Source organism: Terrapene carolina, unplaced genomic scaffold (assembly GCF_002925995.2).
Source record: "Terrapene carolina triunguis isolate 2854851 unplaced genomic scaffold, T_m_triunguis-2.0 Scaffold242, whole genome shotgun sequence".
Taxonomy (NCBI): Eukaryota; Metazoa; Chordata; order Testudines; family Emydidae; genus Terrapene; species Terrapene triunguis.
The window spans coordinates 6,028,169-6,050,836 of NW_020664593.1; the positions used below are offsets into that span (position 1 = coordinate 6,028,169).

Genomic DNA, 22,668 nt, shown 5'->3' on the forward strand with positions numbered 1-22,668 from the left:
GCTGGGAATGGGAGGGAGGAGGGGGCGGAGTTAGGGCGGGGAAGGGGCGGAGTTGGGGCGGGGCTGGGGGTGGGGAAATGGCCGGGGCCAGGGCCCGTGGAGGGTCCTCTTTTTTTATTTAATAGATATGGTAACCCTACTTGTGAGGGTTTGCAACTTTTTCCCACATTAGTGCTCCAGAATCCCTCCCCGTCAATGAATCCATCCCAGGGATTACATGGTGCCCAGTAGGTTTGGGAGCTGAGTCATTTGGAGGAGTTTTTGTTGGTGTTGGTGTAGTGTGTCGATCTCCAGCAAAGCGGAACATACTCAGTAAAGCTGCTGGTTTTACCTTGAAAATAAATTTGTACATTAATTGAAAACCGTTACTCATAAGACATTGCACTGCTCTAGGAGGGGTGGTGAGTAGATGGGCCATGAGACTGGCATTCGAGTGAGTGGGTTCTATTCCCCTCTCTGCTAGTGGCTCATCTGCTGTGTGATGTTAAAAAAGACATATTGTCTCTGCCTCAATTTTCTCCCTCTGCAAGTTGGAACACTGATGCATAGCTGATACCCACCTTAAGAAAGGGTTTTGTGATCTTCAGGGGAAACCCTATATAGGTTAAATTTTTCAAAAATGGCTACTGACTTAGGGCGCCCAACTTGGGCTGGGTTTTCAGAGGTGTTGGGCACCTACAGGTCAGTTGGAGTTGGGGGTGCTCAGCATCTCTGAAAACCAAGCCCAAGGTGCTTCGGGTTAGGCACCCCAAAACAGACACCCCAAATCAGCTGTCTCTTTTGACAGTTATGGCCTAAGACCCTTGGAATCCAGTTCACTATTTGCCCTACGACTTGTGCTGTCATTTACACCAGTGCAAATTGGGTGTAAAACACTACTATTGTGATCTGGAGGTGTTTTACATGCACTTTGCATTCACTTTGCAGTGGTGTAAACACCTACACAAAATACAGGGCAACAGGGAATAGGGGTTCTTAATATATCATCAAGAAAGGCCCATCTGGACTTTTAAGTAGGGAATCTTAATCTTCCCTACTTTCTATCTTGCTGAAGGAACAGAATGTGAGGAGAAACTGTCATCTAGCTAAAAGAAAAGAACAGTGTATAAAAAGACATATATTTCTATTGCTTGTTTGTGGATGTGTGCATGGGTATTCTAGTTGGAGCACTAGCAACGTCCGCAGTTAAGTTTACCTAAATGTTTCCATTCTAATCTAAGCTCCAGTTTTGAGTCTCTCATAACCAGAGAAGGTCAGAAATGGCAGTTTCTGTTCCACTGGAAATTCTAGCATTTCAAAAAAAATGTTTCATTCCAAATTGGTACAAAAAAGTAAAATATTGAAATTTCCCACAGAACACAAATTCTGAAAAAATTATGTTCAGAACCATCAGAACATTTTGTTTCAATAACATAAACATGTTTTGATAATTTCAAAACATAATACAACATAAAATATTAAATATAATTGCACAATATATTAACAATATTTGTTATAAAGTCTAAAAGAAATTAATCAAAACATTGAAGTCCAAACTAAATGTTTTTACCTTCTCAAAACAAGATGTCTTGACATTATCATAATTAATGAACATCAAAATGATTCATTTTGACTTTTTCCTATCAAAAATTTCATCAAAGTGAACGTGTTCCTGCAAAACATTTTGATTTCAATTAAACTGTGTTTCCAATGGAAAACTGTTTTGTTGAAAATTTTTTCAACCAGCCCTACTCAGAATCTCCTGAAACATCCCCTTTACTGAATTGATATGCTCCAGGTCTAGTCTGTCTGATGGGGACTTTATTTATTTATTTATTTATTTATTTATTTTTAATTTAAGGTTTAATTTTAAGGTTTTAAATTTTTTTAATTGTAAGTTTTGTGGGAGGGTTTTAAAATTTCAGCAAAAGTGGTTGAGTGCACTTTTGGATTCTTTTGGACAGTGTTAGATCCAAATGAGCTGGCAATAAAAAGAGGGAATCATATAATATGTTTACATTGCTTACCGCAAAGTCATGCCTTTGAGTATCCTAGTGAAAACTGGTTTTGGTTTGGTTGCATTAGGACCCTTTGAAAACTGCTCTTTGTGATTGCACAATCATTTTTTAACAGCATTAGCAGTTTTTCAGCAAAAGGATGGAAGGCTGTGCCATGCACACATGTGCTGCTCGCTTAGGGCTCCATCCTGACCATTCAGATCAATGGGAGTTTTGTAATTGAAATGTATGGGAGCAGAGTCAGACTCTTACACCCCAACTGAGCAAGCTAAAGCACATACTTTAACTTTTCACATGAGAAATAGTCCCATTGACTTTGTTGCCTTCAGGACCGGCTCTAGGCACCAGCAAAGCAAGCACGTGCTTGGGGCAGCAGAATTCCAGGGGCGGCATTCCGGCCATTCTTTTTTTTTTTTGTGCTTGGGCAGTTGCGCTCTCGGAGCTTGGGGTGGCAAATGTTTTGCTTGGGGCTGCAAAAACCCTAGAGCCGGCCCTGGTTGCCTTCAATGGGACTACTCACAGCACAGAATGTTAGCCATGTGCTTAAGTACCTGGCGGCATGGGGTCCTGTGTAGGCAATAAGACCATCTTGTAAGGTGCAGATTAAGTGAAACAGGACTCCTTTCTGAATTGCTGTGCAATAAGATGCTTCAGTTGCTGTGGGAGCTGGATGAGCAAGCATCTCAAACAGATGATTAAGAGAAAGCAGAAAGCCTACAAGAAATGGAAGATGGGATGGATCAGTAAGGAAAACTACCTCTTGGAGATCAGAAAGTGTAGGGATAAAGTGAGAACTGCCAAAAGCCAAGCAGAATTGGACCTTGCAAAGGTTCTGTAGCCATACAAATAAAAAGAAAACAAGGATAGAAGCGGGACCGCTAAGCACTGAGCATGGGGTGGCAATTAAAGATAATGTAGGCCTGCCCCAACACCTAAACAAATACTTTGCCTCAGTTTTTAATGAGGCTAATGAAGAGCTGAGGGGTAGTGGCAGGGTGGCTAACGGCAATGAAGCTATGGAGGTAGAAATTGAAGCCCAATAGCAAAGACTTTTAAGGAATCTGTAAACTTGGGGGTTGTACCCTATGACTGGAGAATTGCTAATATAGTTCCTATTTTTAAGAAAGGGGGAAAAAATGATCCGGGAAACTACAGGCATGTTAGTTTGACTTGAATTGTATGCAAGGTCTTGGAACAAATTTTGAAAGAGAAAGTAGTTAAGGACATAGAGGTACATGGTATTGGGATAAAATACAACACGGTTTTACAAAAGGTAGATCGTATGAGACCAGCCTGATCTCCTTCTTTGAGAAGATAACTGGTTTTTTAAACAAAGAGAAATGCATTAAATCTACTCTTTCTGAAATCCAGGTAGGCATTTGATAGTTCCACTTGGGAAATTGTTAGTTAAATTGGAGAGGATGGGGTTTAATATGAGAATTGAAAAGTGGATGAAGAGCTGGCTAAAGGGGAGACTACAACGGGTGACACTGAAAAGTGAACGGTCAGGCTGGAGGGAGGTTACTAGTGAAATTCCTCAGGGATCGGACTTGATACCAATCTTATTTACCCTTTTTATTACTGACCTTGACACAAATAGTGGGATTGTGCTAATAAAGTTTGTGGACGACACAAAGTTGGGAGGTATTGCCAGGACTATCATAAAAGAAGATTTGGACGACCTTGTAAACTGAAGTAATAGAAATGGAATAAAATTTAATAGTGCAAAGTGCAAGGTTATGCATTTAGCGACAAATAAGAATTTTTGCTATAAACTGGGGATGTGTCAGTTGGAAGTCACAGAGGAGGAGAAAGACCTGGGTTTATTGGTTGATCACAGGATCACTATGAGCCACCAATATGATGTGGCCATGAAAAAGGCTAATGCAATCCTAGGTTGTATCAGGCAAGGTATTTCTAATAGAGACAGGGAAGTGTTAGTACCATTATAAAAGGCACTGGTGAGACCTTATCTGGAATACTGTGTGTAATTCTGGTCTCTCGTGTTTAAGAAAGATGAATTAAAGCTGGAACAGGTGCAGAGAAGGGCTACTAGGATGATCAGAAGAATGGAAAACCTGCCTTATGAGAGGAAACTCAAAGAGCTTGGCTTGTTTAGCCTAACCAAACAAAGGCTGAGGGGAAATATGATTGCTCTCCATAAATGCATCAGAGGGATAAATACCTGGAAGGGAGAGGAGTTATTTGCGTTAAGCACCAATGATAACACAAGAACAAATGGATGTAAACTGGCCATCAACAAGTTTAGGCTTGAAATTAGAGGAAGCTTTCTAACCATTTGAGGAATGTTATGGAACAGCCTACCAAGGGGAGCAGTGGGGACAAAAAACCTAACTGGCTTCAAGACTGAGCATGATCCATTTATGGAGGGGCTGGTATGATGAGATTGCCTACACTGGCATGTTGCTGGTCTTGGACTGCTAGCAGCAAATATCCCCAATGACTGGAGATAGGACACTAGACGGGGAGGGCTCTGAGTTACTACAGATAATTCTTTCCCAGGTGTCTGGCTGGTGGATCCTGCCCACATGTCTAAGTGATTGGGGGGAGGGATAGCTCAGTGGTTTGACCATTGGCCTACTAAACTCAGGGTTGTGAGTTCAATCCTTGAGGGGGCCACTTAGGGATCCGTGGCAAAATCAGTACTTGGTCCTGCCTAGTGATGGCAGGGGCTGGACTCAATGACCTTTCAGGGTCCCTTCCAGTTCTATGATATAGGTATATCTCCATATATTATATTATTATTGCTATATTTGGGGTTGGGAAGAAAGTTCCCTCCATGTCAGATTGGCAGAGACCCTGGGGGAAGCGGGGAGTTCACCTTGCTCTGCAGCATGGGACATGGGTCACTTGTGGGTTTAAACTAGTGCAAATGGTGGATTATATCTGTAACTTGAAGTCTCTAAACCATGATTTGAGGACTTCAGACTCAGCCAGAGGTTATGGGTCTGTTACAGGAGTGGGTGGGCGAGGTTCTGCGGCCTGTTCAGGGGATCGGATCACAATGATCCCTTCTGATTTTACAGTCTATGAGTCTGAGCTCAGGAACTTTGCAGAAGAGCAAGACAAGGTATTTCCTGTTGCACAGGGCTCCAGAATGCTACAGGAAAAGGGAGTTTCAAATAGGGGCCATTGAACTGGGGCAAAGAGTGGGAGGAGGGAGAGAGCTTGGCATTTTTATTATTATCATTAGTTGGAGGTTGAGGGAGGCCTGGAGAGTCTGCTAAGGTGTGTATTAAGGGCCTGATCCAACTGCCATTGAAATAAATGGAAAGATCCCCACTAACTTTGAAGAGAGTTGGCCCAGCCCCCTAACTTTGAAGGAGATCCTTTAGAGTGGTGCATTATAAGCAGCGTGATCGCTGTGGAGGTGGGAACACTACACCTGTAGGCCATGGAGTCATGGCTTATATGGGTAGTGGGCCTGGTGGCACAGCTCCTGTGGTGAGTGCCAGACCCCCAGGTTGACATAACACAGACCCTGGGCAGGGAGGAGGGGGCACCAGACCCCTAGGCTGGGGTGACATGGCCATTAGCGGGGTGCCAGACCCCTAGGCTGGAGTGGCACGGCCCCTGTGTAGGTGGGGTATCAGCCTCTTAGTTATCAAATAAACTTAACCCTAAAAATCTGAAAGCATGACGGTATTTCCTTTTTTGGCATTATAAAGGGGACCCAAATCCACCTTCTAGCAGGACTATGGTTCCCACTGTAACTCTGGAAAGGCCACCACCTCTCCTCATTAAAACAGCATGCAGCTGTAGAGCCGAGACTGGCCCCTGGCCCCGCAGCTCCAGAAACATTGGCCTCCATCTACCACTTGAGCTAAAGGAAGCCATCTCTGGGGAATGTCCCGACTCCAAAGAGCTTGATTTCTCAAACCAAGCCTTCCATTAATGTTAACTGTCGTACTGTCTATACACAGACCCGCACCCCACTGCATGCAGTCTGTGGGCCTGTGTGTGAGAGAATACATCACCATCGGGGTGGGCAAATGTTGTGTGTTTCCATTGGCTTGTTGCCTCGTTATTCCTGCAACATGCATCTGCATCAGCACAAACACAGCCTGGGCTTTGCTGCCAGGTCTGGCAGATTGTCCCTGGCACAGAGCAGCACCACCTGAGGCCTGCTGCAGAGCCCCTTGGGGGCCACCTTGGTGTCAAGGGGCTGGATTGTTTTGAGATTTGGAAAAGTGGGGGCGTCTCTCTTTTCCATATGTCTGGGGGAGTGCGTGTGCGCATCATACACAACTTGTGTTTAATCAGGGCTGGCTCGTTCCAGGCCGTGTGCTGCTGTCTCTACTCCTGACAGAAAAAGAGTGACCCTCCCCTTCCCTCCCCCTTGGATTCTTGGCAGGGCGAGGGAGGGATCTCTCTGCTTTGGACACGAATAATTCAGTCCTAGGTCCCGAGCATTTGTGTTCAAGGTGAACTACAGATTCTTTGCGACAGGCTGGTTTAAAAGGCAGTGACACCCTGCTCCAGTCTCGGTGAGTCCCCAGGGAGAGCTGAAGGTGCAGGAGATGAAAGCATTTTTATTTTGGGAGCAGCAGGGGGACTTCCCTGAAGCTGTGTCTGGTCCCAGGGTCTCTGTTTCTGCAGGCTTTTCGAGGCCTCTGCAGCATTAAAGATTCCAGCAGTGAGAGGCGAGGATCCAATCTCTGCCTTTCAGAAAGGTGTGTGTCGGTGTTGGGGATGGGAGTGAGGTTGGAGCAATACATTCAAACTCTGTGGTGCCCGATCTTTGGTGCATTTTCTAGCAGTGTTAAAAATTGCTGATGATCCAGTCCCCCCTCCCGCCTGCTTTCCTACCCATCTGCCCCAGTGTGCCTTGCCCCAATATGCATAATACCCCGGGCCATTTATTCTATTCCCCCACCCCCACAGCTGTGCACCGCCCCTCCCCCAGTACCTGTTCCTTGTGCCTGCTGGCCCCTTTCCTTCCCACCCTGATATATTATTGATCAGGTTTGAGCTTTGCGTTGTTTTCCCTTATTAAGCAGTTTATCATCATGTCGCCTTTTTCAGGGGAAGAGGAAGAAATTTATTCTTTTGACCATAAATCATTTACAAGGCTGCTGGGCCATTAATGTATTTTTCATGGCTTGGCAAACAGCAAATAGAAACAAGCCCCGTGGCAGAGCCTCATTGACCTGTTTCAATTCCCCGTTCCTAACTCCGACCCCTCTTCCCTGATCCCGGGAGCGGATGTGTTCTACTGCAGAGATACTGGTGGATTTCTTCCCCCCACGGAGGTGCCGCTATGCTGTGTCAGCAATGGCACATGCTGCCGACTGCACTTGGCACCAATCCACAGCGCGGTGCATCTCTGCTGACTTGGCTTTGTCGAGAGAATTTTAACAGGGAAATTGAGGGGGAAAACGAAGTGGCAGCGTCTCTATCTTCAGATTCCAAGCGGAGCATGAATTAGGCTCCTGTTCTGTGTAAGAATGTCCTGCATTCCTACACAGGTCTCGTGTAGGTGAATCTCAGGATACTTGACACACTGTGGCCTGGACTGTATCTGCAAAGGGGCAAGGCTAGCTGTGTGGGATAAGGTCTACCTGTTGGAGATGTTCACAGGGATGATATCTATCCAAACCAGGGTTTCCCAAACTTTTGAGAACTGAGTCCCCCTTCAGAAAAATGAAACCAATTACACTGCTGCCGCTCCCCACCTTGTGCTGTTAGGTCTCCATATCTTAATATATACAGCTTCCATTCTGCTGCACCCCCAGGCTAGTCCTTCATGCCCCTCCCCACTTCAGGAAACACTGATATACATCTTTCTAATGACATTTCCCCTCCTCTCTAACATGCTGTGAAAAGCAATGAAATAGTTATCAGTAGTGGCCATTAGCACCTGAGTCAACACCAACTGAAATGAATGGGGGCTGTTCCCACTTCAGAGCTACTGTTTCAGGCTCTCTGCAAACTCAGGCAGACATCTCTGCATTGGTTAGACTCCTTTCACATTTTCAAGGTTTCCTTATCCACCATAACGTCATTGTTTAAAATGAAAGCTGAAGAGCAATTGAGAGGTCTGTCCATGGATCCAGCTAGTCCTTTGGTCTCCCCCTGAGGTGCTCCCCACACCTCTATGGGCACTTGGGAGGAGATAAAGACATGTGGACTGCTCTGCAACTCCCATCCATGACAGCTATCCTGGCTCCCTATAGCCATATCCCTACCCCACCCAGACACCCCTCTAGGCCAGTCACTCACTTGCCGTGCCTTTGCACACCAGAGTGCTGGGAGTCAGACTGTCATTGCCTCTTGTTTTGGTGCACTACTGGGAATGGGGAAAGGTGTCACTAACTGAAACAAAACTCCTATGTCCTGCAGCTCCTCTGTAGAGGCAGATGACATTTAGATAAAAAGAAAACGCATGGTCTGAGGTAGAGTGTAGCTGTTGCCACACAGTACAACATTAAGGACAGTGCATGAAGGCAATTGAAACTACAGGGGAGATCTAGGTAGCCAGCCTGTATTTTCCCAAGCTGAGCTTGGGGTCACAAGGATGACACCCTTATGCATGAAATGCAATGGGGTCTTTAACAGATACATGTAGAAAGGCCTTGGCTTGACTTGTGATTCAGGAGACTTCGCCTCCAGCAACGGTGTCTCCCTGTCACCATACTGGGGCAGTTGTTCAGCGCTAGCCCAGGAGGGAAGAGCACCCCCTACTGAAGCACCAGCAGTACTTCCTGCGGCAGCTAGACATTTCCTGGGAGCGAGGCCTTCCATCCAAGTGCCAGTCGTGTCCTCTTCACAGAGCCAAGGGGATCACTTACTGAGGTAGGCTGCCTTGTGTGCCTCTTTCCCCCTATCACTATTTCACCCTGCTAGGGGAGGGGATGAAACAGTGACCTCAAAGGTTGACACACTGGGATCACGGGCCTTGTTGTCTTCCCAGTTAGCAGAAGAAGCAAACTATTGAGCAAACTATTGAGGGGAGAGGGATAGCTCAGTGGTTTGAGTATTGGCCTGCTAAACCCAGGGTTGTGAGTTCAATCCTTGAGGAGGCCACTTAGGGATCTGGGGCAAAATCAGTACTTGGTACTGCTAGTGAAAGCAAGGGGTTGGACACAATGACCTTTCAGGGTCCCTTCCAGTTCTATGAGATAGGTATATCTCCATATATTATTACTTGAACGGGTTCCTGATCCCACAGGGGCTCCCTATGCCCTTGCTCAGCAAACACGATTAAGAACCCCCCTAACCCGTCAGTACAGCTGCTACCAAATTTCTCTGCAGCCAGATGCAAGCGCTGGGAATTCAAGGACTGTCAGATCAGAACAGAGCAGTCTCTGACATCGGCCAATGCAGCATGTATCAGAGGGAAGCGTTAAACCTCCCATAATGTACCTAATTGTGCAACACTATACCATGGAGAGGTGATTAACGTATGCCCCAGAGCATGGAGATTGATTAGTTTTATCCTAGCTAATGTCATTGTAGCTGCTATTTTTATTCCTGTCAATGTCCCTTCCTATTTTTGTAATCTCACTAGATAATACAATGCAACTTTATTTGTGTCACCAGTTTGCATACAAAGAGCATCCTAACTGGAGAGGCACAAGGAGACCTGCTCCAGGTGGCATGTGCTGCAAAGGAGAAGGCTCTTGTGGCAGTCGTAGTCAGATTGCATGGAGAGGCAGAAAGGAAGCCAGTGCTACAGAGTGGGGAGGGGAGCAGAGAGAGAGGATGGAGGTTCACGAGGTTGGCTGGAGAGCGCTGAAAAACAAGGAACATGATGTCATGTCTGGAACCCGTTTCTAGTCCGCATATTGCTGAAAATAAGACAAAAATATTCACCCCCTTTTGTCCCTAGTCAGAAGCTTTTATTAGGATTTTTTTCAAGTCGGGTAAGATCATTGAGCAAGTACAATTGCTGTGGTGAGGAACTGGGATGGAAAGAAAGCCATCTGGCAAAATCTCGCCTTTTTTCTTCTTGCCTTAAACTCTGGTTCCCGTCCCTTATGTCCGCTGCAGGGGAAAGGAGATGCGCTCCACGGAATCGTGGTAAGGCAGCTGGTTCCAGGCCTCCTCCCAGCAGTGGGGGAGAAACTTACTTCTACGGGGGGGAGAAGGCAGGAATGCTGGCTTATCACTGTTCACCAGGCCAGCAGCTGAGTACAGGGCAGGGTGGGTCAGCAAGGGTTTTTCATCAGCAAGTTCCTCTGTTGTCTGTCTGTCTAGTCCAGATGTGGGCTATAAATGATAGCAGAGAAGGGTCAGATGGGATCAGCACAGATGTGCGGGTAATAGGTTTCTCTGATCAGGCGGCAGAGCAATCAGCAAGGCATGCCACGGGCCAGGGCTCAAGACCCAAAACCCGCTGATTGCTCTATGTGAATTAGTGTGTTCATTGTCCTACCTTCTTATTGAATGGGATGAGGGATGCTCCCGGCGGGAGAAGGTGTTTATTCAATGGGGTGTATGGCTCCTCCTGCTGGGACGGATGAGTCTGTTTATTCAATTGGCTATGTGCCAAAGAGATGGATTTCTGACCATTTCTCTAGGTATGAAGGTGCTTACAAGTTAATTCTGGTTTTTACCTGTGTTTAACTGAATGGGGGGAAAACATTGAATGAAGATTTAGTCTGTTAAGATCTATATACATTTTTAACACACATGTCACTGAGATCTTGCATTTCTGGGATCAGTATTAAGTTTTTCCTGCTCTTTACTCCCGTTAGCCCTGCAGAGCCAGCACAGTCAATGGAGAGGGAGCTGGAGTCTATGCCTTCTTGTCCATCATTGACGGTATTGTTAGCTACAGCATTGCTGGAGCCAGAAAGAATGGAGCTGGGGCCTTGATACAGGACAGCATCCCTGTTCAGGAAGTGGGGATGGACAAACCTGTATTGGGTTCTTGATTCCCAGATCCCAGTGTGAGCTTGTCATGTGTGACTCAATCACAAGTTTCTCCAAGAGCAAAGAGGGTGAAGCCAACCTGGCTTATTTCTGCCCTGGTTTGTAGACCCGGGTGATGAACTGTCATCAGCGAATTCTCAGCTGCGAGTGGGGATACTGGAGGGATTTGGGGAGGCTCTGTGGGTGGGAGTGGGGAAGGAGCTGGGTCAGCAGTGTGCCTGGCGCTTAGGTACACATGCCCAGATGCTACAGGGATTGGAGCCCTGCAAATGCGATGGGTAAGACTGACAGGTAGATGCTTTTCTTGGGTGTACCCAGTTGGGTCAGCAAACTTCCTGACAGGGTTCCCTATGGCACCTGCCTACGCTGTGTGCCCCTGATAATGGATCAAATGTGGTTTAAGCGGGTGCAACACCCATGGACGCCTCGGGGCCAAAACTGCCTTGTTCTTGCCATACACTCTCAGAACCGTGTTTGTGTGCCCTGGGCCTTCTCTCATCTTACTAGCGATCCCAGGTCTCAGTGATTGTCTCCACTGGAAGTCTGCCCCTGGGCAGCCTTCCCATTTGTGTCTGTGCCTGTGAGTATGATGTGCGTGTTCCATCATGACCAAATGTGGGCCTGGTCCCCGACTCCCCTGCCTTGCGGAGCAATGACTTCACAGGCTGTGGTCCCCATTCGGTCACCCCACTGGACTGGGATATGCTGGACTAGTCATACATTGGATCCAACCCCAAGTCCATTGCACTTCCTCACCACTCTGGACTCACAAAGGGGCTGTGGTCACTCAGGAGCTGCCGCAGGATGCCATCCTGGGCAAGTACTGCTTTTAGTTTGGCCATCACTGAGCTGGCAGTCTACACACCACCAATGAGAACAGGCAAGATCAATATTCTGTCCAATCAGTGCCCAGCCTCTTCCATGGCAAGTCTGAGCTGTCGTGAGGCTGCAAGCAGTTCTTTTGGATGCTGTAACTGTTTTGGGCACATGCCAACCAGCCTTCTGCTAGCCTCTCACGATTCCTGAGTGTGCTAGCCACCCTTGCTCTCTGGCCTTGGTGATCCTCAGAGAGCGGAAACACTTTATTTCTCTGGCACTCAGGAACGGCTATCTTTCCCCCTACCAACTGGATTGCTGCATGGCAATGCAGTTGCTCCTTCATAGGCCAGAAGGGATTAGCGGCAGGGACAACATCCCTCTTGTGTCTTGGCCGTCCTTTCTGTATCAATGTCATTAGTACTTGGAACTGCGAGTCTCCTCTAGTGGCTTCTTAAGTGGATGCTGTGCTAGCAGGTCCTGCAGCCAAAGTGCTCGTTGCATATATCACTCTCTCCTATGCGTGTGATTCTCCCGTTCTTGGAGAGGGACCTACTGTTGCTCTGGCACCATATCCGCTTGCTAGTCAGCTCACCTGGGGTGGATAGTGTGGTGAGACCATGCCTCTGGAGCAATAGAAGCATTCTCTTTTAATCTCTCTTTTTCAGCACTGAAGACAGTTTTATCCAGGTCATTTCACCTATCGTGGGGTCAAACTCACAGCGACTTGTTTTTACTTTAATCTCAGTAAAAGACAGTTCTGTCGTTTCTCCCTCTGGCTAGGATCCCAGAATTTATCCCACTTGAGCACCACATTTCTACACGGGTTACAGAATTTTCTGAACACACTTTGTATGTGTTCTCTGGGGCATCATTCCTAGTGAAACCAAAAGTGTTCCATGCCTTGAAGGTGTCTTCCGCACCTTTTCTGGGGCTTTTCCACTGCTCCAGACGCTGCCAGGTAGAGCTTGAAGCATTGCTCCCACCATCTCTGCTTTAGGTAGAGGTGGTGGTGTTGGATTGATTCAGTTTCTCTGTTACTTCCTTCCTTTCCTATCCCCTCTCTGATCCCTCCTCCTTTCCCTACTGACGGAGGCACAGGAGCACTTCTCTGACACTATTTCACATCCCTGGTTTGATATTGAACATTGAGGCAATGCCAGAGTAACAAGGTCCTAGAAGTACAAGGTCCCAGAAATATGAATACTTAATTATGAGGGGCATAGGCAGCGCTGTGTGGGGAGCCCAGGACTGGAATAGCAGGGGCTGCAGGGTAGGAGTGAGGGGCATTGGCAGAGCTGTGTGGGGAGCCCAGGACTGGAATAGCAGGGGGGCTGCAGGGCAGGAGTGAGGAACACTGGCTGAGCTTTGTGGGATAACCAATGCCAGGGATAACAAGGAGTCCCATCCCTCCTACAGAGCAGGTGTCTGTTCATTGTCTGCTTTGATAACTCAGGGTGTGTCTACACTGCAAAAACAAGGATATTCTTAACTTGGGTTAGCTAACCCACGTTAGTGAACTTGGGTTAGCTCTATAATTGATGGTGAAAGGTGATTATGGGCTGCACTACAAACACATAGAAACTTTAGCTCAACTTCTCTCTTCCCCTCCCTAGCAAACATTATAGATATTCATTGAACTGCTGCATTTTTGTACTCCGCAAAAGGTTCCAATAAACGGACCTTGATTGCAGCTTCAGAGATCACTTTGCCTGCACCACACCCTGTTCCAGCCAGTTGCACGTCCTGGTGGGAGTATCTGCCAGGGCTCTTCAAGACACGCTCTACTACATCCTCTGAGATGTGTGCAGGTGCCATGTGTCTGACGGGCCTTATTTGCACCTGATTGTTTGAGCCCAATACTGGCTAGAGATCCATATGTGGGAGTTAATAGAGTAGTAGCATCTGCCTCTTCCTTACTCCAGGACAAGCAGGGAGCCTGAGGCCAGCTGTGGGGCTAGATCCCACAGGTGTGAGTATGAACCATGTGGCATGAATGTTGTACAGTGGCCCCATAACTGATAAAGAAGGTAGCTGAGGATAGCACTTGGAAAGCTGAGGGAATCCCATCAAAGATAAAATCAAAATGATCCAATGCCAACAATTATTTTGTTAACCAGGTCCTAGAAATACAAGTGCTTAAGAATACTCGAGTGGTAATTTCTAAAGGTCCCCTTGTAGCCAAAACATCAATCTGCCAGCTGGTTCCCCTAGAAGTTGGTGACACAGAAACACCCCGGTGCTTCAGGACCAAAATGTAAAGCAAAGTGCAGTCTCTTGTGCACAGGCTGTGGGCTGGATTCACCTCTCACTTACACCGGTTTGTATCAGTCTAACTCCACTGACACCAGTGTAAGTCAGGAGACCCTTGTGAATATCCAGTGTGCACCTATGGGCATTGAAGTCCAAAGCTCAGAGAGGCTACTGTACCTGGAATCGATTCCAGGTGATTGTTGCTTACAGGGGAGAGGTGGTTGCCTCTGACAGGCAGTTTAAGCTTGTTGAATGCTTGGGGATGCTCATTTACTAAAGGGAGAACCTTTAACACAGCTTTCACTGAGTTCTCTGTTGCTTTATGTTCTGGTGTATAATTCGATATATTAGGCTGGGATTTTTGAAGGAGTCTAAGGGGTTTAGCTACCCAAATGGGACACCTAATTCCCTTAGGTTGCTTTGAAAATCCAAACCTTAATATTTATGTTAAGTGCAAAATCTACATCCCCCTGGTTAGATAATGGGCCAAGTTCATGTCAATGTGGGAACGAGACACTTGCAACTCCTGTTTTTTTAAACATTTAAACGTGTAACCCTTCACATTATAGTAATGGGAGTGCATCTGCATGCGTGTCTGTGTTTGCGTGTCAGCACATGCATCTGGCAGTGTTGGGGCATGTGTATTATTGTGTTTGCATGTGTCTTTGTGTTGGTGTGTCTGTGCGTGTCTACCGATGGGGTGTGTGCTTCTCCATGTGTGGATATTTATAATAATAATTTTTATTTGTCTGAGATATAAATAAAAGGGACTTTTGCTAAAATGAGGAGCCTGTAAAGAGCATTTGATCTTTGCTGTTTCTGCTCTGCATTAGACTGTCTCCCTGGCAGAGGAGTCACTTTGTAGTAATGACTCCCTGGTGCTGTGTGTGTGCTGGTCTCGCTGTTTACATTGGTGCAGGATAACTCTGCACACACACAGTCTCCCGCTCCCCTGTCACCTTTGTTAAGTTTGCTTGTCAGAAGCTGTTGTGTGTGTTTTCCCCAGCTGTAGCCCTGCAGGTGCCACTTAGTTTAGCAACATGAATCTTTGTCTTTTATCTGCCTCCTGCATCATGGGCACTCAGGGCCAAAGAGCAGCTGACAGCATTGGAACACTCCGGGCGATGGCAGCTCCTGAAATATGGGGCAAGGTGGCAAAGTGAGAGTGGAGCAGCTCAGCGAGGAGGGAAGGTATCGGGCCATGTATTGAATTCATATACTGCACATCCAGGTTCAGAGATGTACCCTAGGCAAATGAAATGTGTTTGGGTCTCCGCTATCCCCTAGTGCCCTCTTCTAAAACCTACCACACAGTTTAGCCGCACTGATTGACAGTGTCCTGGAATAGCTGGGAGTGTTGCACTTCAGCATTGCAGTTGTTTGGAAGAGTAGTCAGGGACTGGAATACCAGAGGGGTGGGGGCTGCAGGGCAGGAGTGAAGGGCATTGGCAGAGCTGTGTGTGGGGAGCCCAGGACTGGAATAGTAGGAGAGGCTGCAGATCAAGAGTGAGGGGCATTGGCAGAGCTGCATGGGATAACAAATGCCAGGGATAACAAGGAGCCCCATTCCTCCTACACAGCAGGTACCTGTTCCATGGCTGCTTTGGTAACTCAGGGTTTGCCTACACTGCCAAAACAGGCATATTCGTAACTTGGGTTAGCTAACCCACGTTAGTTAACTTGGGGCACGTCTTCACTACCTGCCGAATCGGCGGGTAGCAATCGATCTATTGGGGATCGACTTATCGCGTCTAGTGAAGATGTGATAAAATCGATCCCCGATGGCTCTTCCGTCGACTCCGGAAATCCACCGCGGCAAGAGGCGGAAGCGGAGTCGACGGCGGCGCGGCAGCGGTCGACTCGCCGCCGTCCTCACAGCCAGGTAAGTCGACCTAAAATACGCAACTTCAGCTACGCTATTCAAAGAGTAGTGAAGTCACGGCAACTCAGCTTTTAACTCAGATTAGCAGCTTGAGTTAAAGGCTTTAGGGAAGCCTGGGGTTGAACTCGTGCTGCCAGTCTGAGTTAAAAGCCAAGTTGCCGTGTCTTTGCTGCTATTTTAACCTGGGTTAGCACACCTTTTTGCAGTGTAGACGTTGGAGTGCGGTGGTTGCTTTGCTTCCCATTTGGGTGGTCATTATTCCAAGTCAGGCTCGCATTCAAAGCTGGATGAATAATCCCCATTTTCTTTCTTTTTGTGAATTGTTCACAAACCGATTGGGAAATTCTTCTATTGGCATTTTGGCTACTAGTGTTGCGTGGCCATCACTGAGCAAGTCAGGAATCCAAAAGGATCCTAAGTTTGCGTTTTGCCTTAGTGGTTTGAAGGCAGAGACCCTGTACTGAGGGGAGGTCATGCCTGCTCACGCTTCAAACTATTTCTGCTTACTGCCAGCATCCCCTGATAGTAGCTTGCTGGCTTGAACTTAAGCCAGCTGTTTCTTCCCATAGCTCCAAGTTCTCTCCGATAGTAGGACAAGAGCTGGCTGAAATGTTTCAGCAGGAAATTCTGAAATTCTAAATAAAAAACATCATTTTGAAACAGGCAGACAAATAACATTTTGAAATTTCCTGCAGAAGGGGAATTCGAAAATGTCACTCTGACCTTCTCAAAACATTTCTAAGACTCCCAGAGCTGCCTGGAGCCCCAGGAACTGGACAGTTTGGGGAACCAGGGAGCGGGAGATGCCAAGGAACTGAAAGCCAAGGATCCTATGACTTCCAAGCTCCTTGTTCCCCATTAGCCCGCCAGCCAGGCTGCCAACGAGGCTGAGTGGGCAAGATGGCAGGAAACCAGGCAGGTGTCGAAATCTGTCTGTTTTCCATTGATACTTTGTAGAAATCAACACTTCCCCCAGAATATTGATTTCAACCCACATGGGCACCTCCGAGCAGAAAAATGTTCCATTGGAAAATTTCTGACCACCTTTCATAGGCTGGAGATGTACAGCTGAGTGTTATCAGCATCCTGATAAGATCTGATAGCTGGTAATGCCTTACTGTGCCCCCTAGAGGCCTCATGTATATGTTAAACATGAGAGGGACTGAGTGACATTTAAAGTGATGCAAGTTGTGGCTGTGAAAAAAGCTAATGCGATCTTGGGATGCATAAGGCGAGGTATTTCTAGTAGGGACAGGGAGGTGCTGCTTCCGTTATACAAGGCGCTGGTGAGACCTCACTTGGAGTACTGTGTGCAGTTCTGGTCTCCTATGTTTAAAAAGGATGAACTCAAACTGGAACGGGTACAGAGAAGGGCCACTAGGATGATCCGAGGAATGGAAAACCTTTCCTATGAAAGGAGACTCGAGGAGCTTGGTTTGTTTAGCCTAACCAAAAGAAGGCTGAGGGGGGATATGATTGCTCTCTTTAAATATATCAAAGGGATAAATACCAGGGAGGGAGAGGAATTATTTCAGCTCAGTACTAATGTGTACACGAGAACGAATGGATATAAACTGGCCGTGGGGAAATTTAGGCTTGAAATTAGACGAAGGTTTCTAACCGTCAGAGGGGTGAAATTTTGGAACAGCCTTCCGAGGGAAACGGTGGGGGCGAAAGACCTCTCTGGCTTCAAGATTAGGCTAGATAAGTTTATGGAGGGAATGGTTTGATGGGATTACGTGATTTTAGTCAATTAGGCAATAACGGCCATCGCTGGTAAAATGAGGGTCTGGCTAGAGAATCTTGCCTGTATGCTCGGGGTTCAGTTGATCGCCATATTTGGGGTCGGGAAGGAATTTTCCTCCAGGGTAGATTGGCAGTGGCCCTGGAGGTTTTTCGCCTTCCTCCGCAGCATAGGGCAGGGGTCGCAAGCTGGAAGATTCTCTGCAACTTGAAGTCTTTAGATCACGATCTGGAGACTTCAACAGCAGAGTTAAGGGAAAGTGGGGGGGTCAGCTTTTGTGGCCTGCATCATGCGGGAGTCAGACTAGATGACCATATTGGTCCCTTCTGACCTTAAAGTCTATGAGTTGGTGGTTTCAACCCAATATTGAGATTTTGTGGGAGGGGAAAAAAAACTCTTTAAAAAACGTAATGTTAATAGAAATCTTTGCAGCATTTTCTTGTTAATTTTCATATGGGCAGAGTTTGGCTGTATGGATTTAAATCTCTCCCTGCATGGTTTGCAACCCAAACGTTGCAGCTCTGAGCCAGTGCATGAGAGCTGGAAACTGAAAACGACTGGGAGTCAAAGTGAGGCTGGTCAGGCTACTTGCATTATCCAGGCTGAATAAAATGCAAAAAAAGTAAGCGGCATGAATGCTGGAAAGTCATTTTGCTTCGATCTGTTCTTTCAGCGTCAGGAGCCATAATAATCACATAGAAAGAAGTTGGGATTTAAAAACAGATATTATTTGAACCCTTTTAAATGTAAAACAATCACAAAAACTTTCCTGTTCATACTGGATTTTGTTGGAGAAAAAATGGAGGGCTAATTGCATGTCTCCTTTTAACATGAGTTGTTTCTCTCTCTCGTCTCACTACCTCTTTGTTAAAACCCTTGTACCTGGTTTCCCTTCTCGGGCAGTTTCAGAGTTGCTCACTTTCTCGATGTTGGGTGGGTTTTCAAATGCTGCTCATTATCTCTAGGACAGCTTAGCTTCTCTTGCAGATTTTTCCCTGTCTTGAAAATGGGCCCTGTTATTTTTAAAGGGACTGAAGCGACAATGTCCTCAGTTAAGATGGCTGTCATTTCACCTTTGCCTTCTGCAATGGCTCTGGGAAGAATGGCTCCATTTTGCAAAGCACTGGGGGACGATGTCGCCCTTTTTGGCCTGTGGTGGTTGGAAAGGGACTGCTGCCCCTGAATCAATGCTGGTGCCATTCCGCACTCATGTACAGTGCTGCGTGAAAAGGGTGGCATTGCAAGAACACAGGGAAGGGGGTAGATGTTTGAACTTTGTGTCACTTTCTTTACAGGTCTGGTGAGCCCCCTAGAGGTGTCAGTGAGCTCAGGGAGTATCCAGGTTGCTCGGGGACAGACGGCAATCCTGCCCTGTACCTTCACCACTAGCGCTGCCCTCACTAACCTTAATGTCATCTGGATGGTCATCCCACTCTCCAATGCCAACCAGCCAGAACAGGTACCAGTCTTCATTGGAATATGGAGCTGTCTGTATCTTTTTCTTCCCTTGTCCCATCAACATCACTTGGGCAGGGGTGCGTGTGTTGGCTGTGGGCTGTCTGATCACCCTTCTGGATTCTAGTGCAGAAAAACTGTGCAGTAGCTGGATTTCAGCATTAGTGTCACCAGCTCATGACTCAGGATGGGACATCCCAGAAGACACAGCATTCCTGTTGCCCCGGCTCTGGAAGAGCTCAGCAGTGGAGCAGTAGGGTGATGGAGGTCAGGACTGAGGTTCTTTAGCAGAATTTATAGTGCCTCAGTTGTCATCCCATCTAGCTCTGTTGCCTTTTGTAACCAATATTGACTCTGTCCTTTTACATCTTTCCGTGTCTCCAATTGTCACCCTGTGTCCCAGCATGTCTTCCCATGTTGCTGTATGTGCCCTATGTTCCTTACTCTTGCCTTGTGTTTCTAATTCTTTCCCCACTACCTTATTCGGCACCTAACCTGTCTCCTGTCTCCTAAGTTGTTCTGTTTTGACTTACACACTGGGCAGGTGTCCAGTGTAGAGTGAGCTGCTCTGGATTCCAGGTATCCTGTGGGTAGGATGGGGCACTAGGAGGATGGCCCAGCTTGGGGCACTCTGTGGTGTGGGAGGTGGGGGCTTGGAGGTGTCTCTGGAGAATCTGGAAGCAGTTGAGGCTGAAGCTAAAAGGATGATTGATTCCTTTGTACTGGGGTTCTGCAGTATTTCCATTCTGCAGAACACTTCTTAAGAGACAGATGTTCTCATGGACCCACCTGTCCTCCTAACACCCCACTGCTTGTTGCTTGTGAGGGTTTCATTTTGAAGGACATCAGGAGGGCCTCCATATCTCTGTGGTGGCCCAGGGATCATAGTCTGAGAACCACTGGGCCTTATGCTCAGACTGCTAGAAAACATTAGGAAACCTTGTTCTGAAATTTTCTTGTCCCAGGCCAGCTCGCCTCCCTAGGCACTTGAGGTTCAGTTGTGAATTCTGGAATCCACCAGTGAAGCGTGTTTGGTTTTCAGCAGCTCATGTTGTTGTTCCAGCTGTGTAAGCAGTTGGTGACTAGTGACTGTACCCCTTTGTTACTTCCTGGGGCCTGGCTGCCTGGTGGTGAGGATCATTGCAATGAACTGAACAGGCAGTTTCAAATCATGTTAGGGCATCTCCAGCAAGGGGAGAACTAAAGTGACCCTGGCTGCTCACCCCCCAGTGCCTGTTTCCAACAAAACACTCAGGGCTGCAGCTCAGGGAGCCATGGAGATTCATTCTCTCAGAGTCCATCCCGCCTGGTGGAAACTGACCATTGCATGAATGAGGAGGAGGCAGACATCCCAGATCCAGTCAGAAAAATAGACTTGGGAACCTGGCATGTTGCCTCTGAGAAAAGAGCCTGTCGCAGTGTGTTATTGACACACACCCTGTGCCTCTGAGGCCACTGCTGAGTTCCGTGTTATCACAGAGCAATCCTCCCTTAGAGACAGGATGCTACTGTCAATTGGCATTCTCCACATGGGAGCTACTGTCAATTGGCATTCAGTTTCACTAAGGTCCATTAGGAGCTGGCCCTTTCTGATTGCCCCTCATTGTAATACACATTTTGCTTCTTCACAGCAGCCAGTACAGAGAGATGTCCAATCCTTCTTTCTTTTCTAGGTTATTCTCTACCAAGGGGGGCAGATCTTTGGTGGTGCACCCCAGTTCTATGGGCGAGTGGGGTTTGCAGGGACAATGCCAACCACCAGTGCCTCCATCTTCATCAACAACACCCAGCTTTCGGACACTGGCACGTACCAGTGTTTGGTCAACAACCTTCCAGACCGAGGTGGCAGGAACATTGGAGTCATTGGACTCACCGTCTTGGGTGTGTGTATTGGGAGTGGGGAGACAAGAGAGTTCTGTGTGTGTGTGTGTGTGTGTGTGGTGGGATATGCATTGGGAAACAAGACAGTCTGGGTGTTTGTTGGGGGGACCTGGAAACATTGAGGGTAGGTTGTGAGGTGGGGCTGATGGTTGTACTGGAGGATATTGGAAGGTATCTTGTGGATGTGTACATATTGGGGGACAAAGGGCTCTTGGGGCTATGATGTGAGGTGCTTTGGGGAATGTATTGAGGGGATGAGGGTGTCTTGTGGGTAGGTATATTAAAGAGGCCATGACAGTTTCCTACATAACAACAAGAGAATGGAACAGACCCGTGGTCCTCAACTCTGGCTTCCTTCCCCTAAAAGTGGCCTGTACTGAGTGCTTCATAGTAGGTTGTAGCTCCCCCAGTAATGCACTTGGCCAATGTGCCATTACTGTTTCATGGGGGCAAATGTTTTCCTGTCCTCAGCCCATAACCAGCATATGCTGTGGAGCAGGAGGATTTAATGAAGGAAGGATTTATCATGTGATCCCAGCTAGGGAACTGCAGATGCTCTTCTTCTCAGGGATGGGTCAAATGCAAAGTGGCCAGGACAAAGTTACACTTTCATTTTTCGTGCCAGAGTCTTAGTGGGGCTTCTGTAACTGTGGCTTCAGTGTCAGTCTCCCCCCTTCCCATTCTGCCCTTTCACTGCCTTGCAGCTGCACGCTGTTGCTCACATCCGTGATCCTGTTTTCTCGGACCTGGGGGCACACTCACAGGCAGCGGGTGAGCAGCAAGAACCCAGGCCCGTTGTTGGATATGCCTCCTGACGTGCTGTTGCTTTCCCCTCTGCTCTCATTGTAGTTCCTCCTTCCGCTCCGCTCTGCAGAATTCAGGGGTCCCTGGATGTCGGCAGCGATATTACCCTGACCTGCAACTCAGAAGAAGGCATTCCTCGGCCGACATACCTCTGGGAGAAGTTGGACAATGCTCCCAGGCTACCCCCGACTGCCACGCAAGGTGCTCGCTCTATTGTTTATCTTCCTCTTCCCCAGGTGGCTAATTTGGCTTGGTTTTGTCTGTGCTGCCAGTGATGACACAACTTATCGAGATTACCCCGAGTCACCGTATAGTCACTTATTTGTAAAGAAGGTACCATGTGGGGAATAAAAGGGTGACTTGACAGCTGTAGTGTCTTGGGTGCCCTCTAGTGGCCATTCTCTCTATAGTGTTTCTTCATATAGGAAATGGCTCTTGGGCTACAACTGCTCAACAAAAAAAGTTGTGGCCAAAATGTTCACAGGTTACTATTGATTTGGGGGGCCTCACAGATTGAAATGCATTTCAAAGCAAACTCAAATAGCCAAGGACTGGAAATTGTGGAAAGGTAGCCTTAGGATCACCCAAAGAATTTTGCAACCTCTTGAATCTGAGGACTTACCCCTATTCCCCAGTGTGGTGCCGAGGGGTGCTGTGCTTCTGGATCAGCTGTCCTCCAGATGTGAAATAAAGCTAAGGCCCTGATCACTTTTGGTTCTGAAACTATCCCATGGTACCACTTGTGAGACTTAGAAGTTTGACTTGGTGTACTGGCCAAATGGCAACCCGCCTACTTCTAGTCTTCTACCTTAACTTACTCCAGAGTTTCAATTGGTATGGGATCCTTTGATTTTTGTATAAAACAGGCATGAGGGGCATTGGCATTGGCTGTGTGGGGAGCCCAGGACTGGAATAGCTGGGGGTTGCAGGGTAGGAGT

At 47.3% G+C, this 22,668-nt stretch overlaps 1 protein-coding gene across 1 annotated transcript in view; it reads left to right on the plus strand.

The window, feature by feature from the left end:
• IGSF11 (immunoglobulin superfamily member 11) overlaps window positions 1-22,668 on the plus strand; it is a 143,704-nt gene that overhangs the window by 118,823 nt on the left and 2,213 nt on the right. Inside the window, exons 2-4 of the mRNA XM_029912776.1 lie at window positions 18,886-19,049; window positions 20,719-20,926; window positions 21,776-22,001. Of these exons, the coding sequence (XP_029768636.1) occupies window positions 19,011-19,049; window positions 20,719-20,926; window positions 21,776-22,001 (473 nt within the window). The 5' untranslated portion in view covers window positions 18,886-19,010. The remainder of the gene's footprint in view (window positions 1-18,885; window positions 19,050-20,718; window positions 20,927-21,775; window positions 22,002-22,668) is intronic.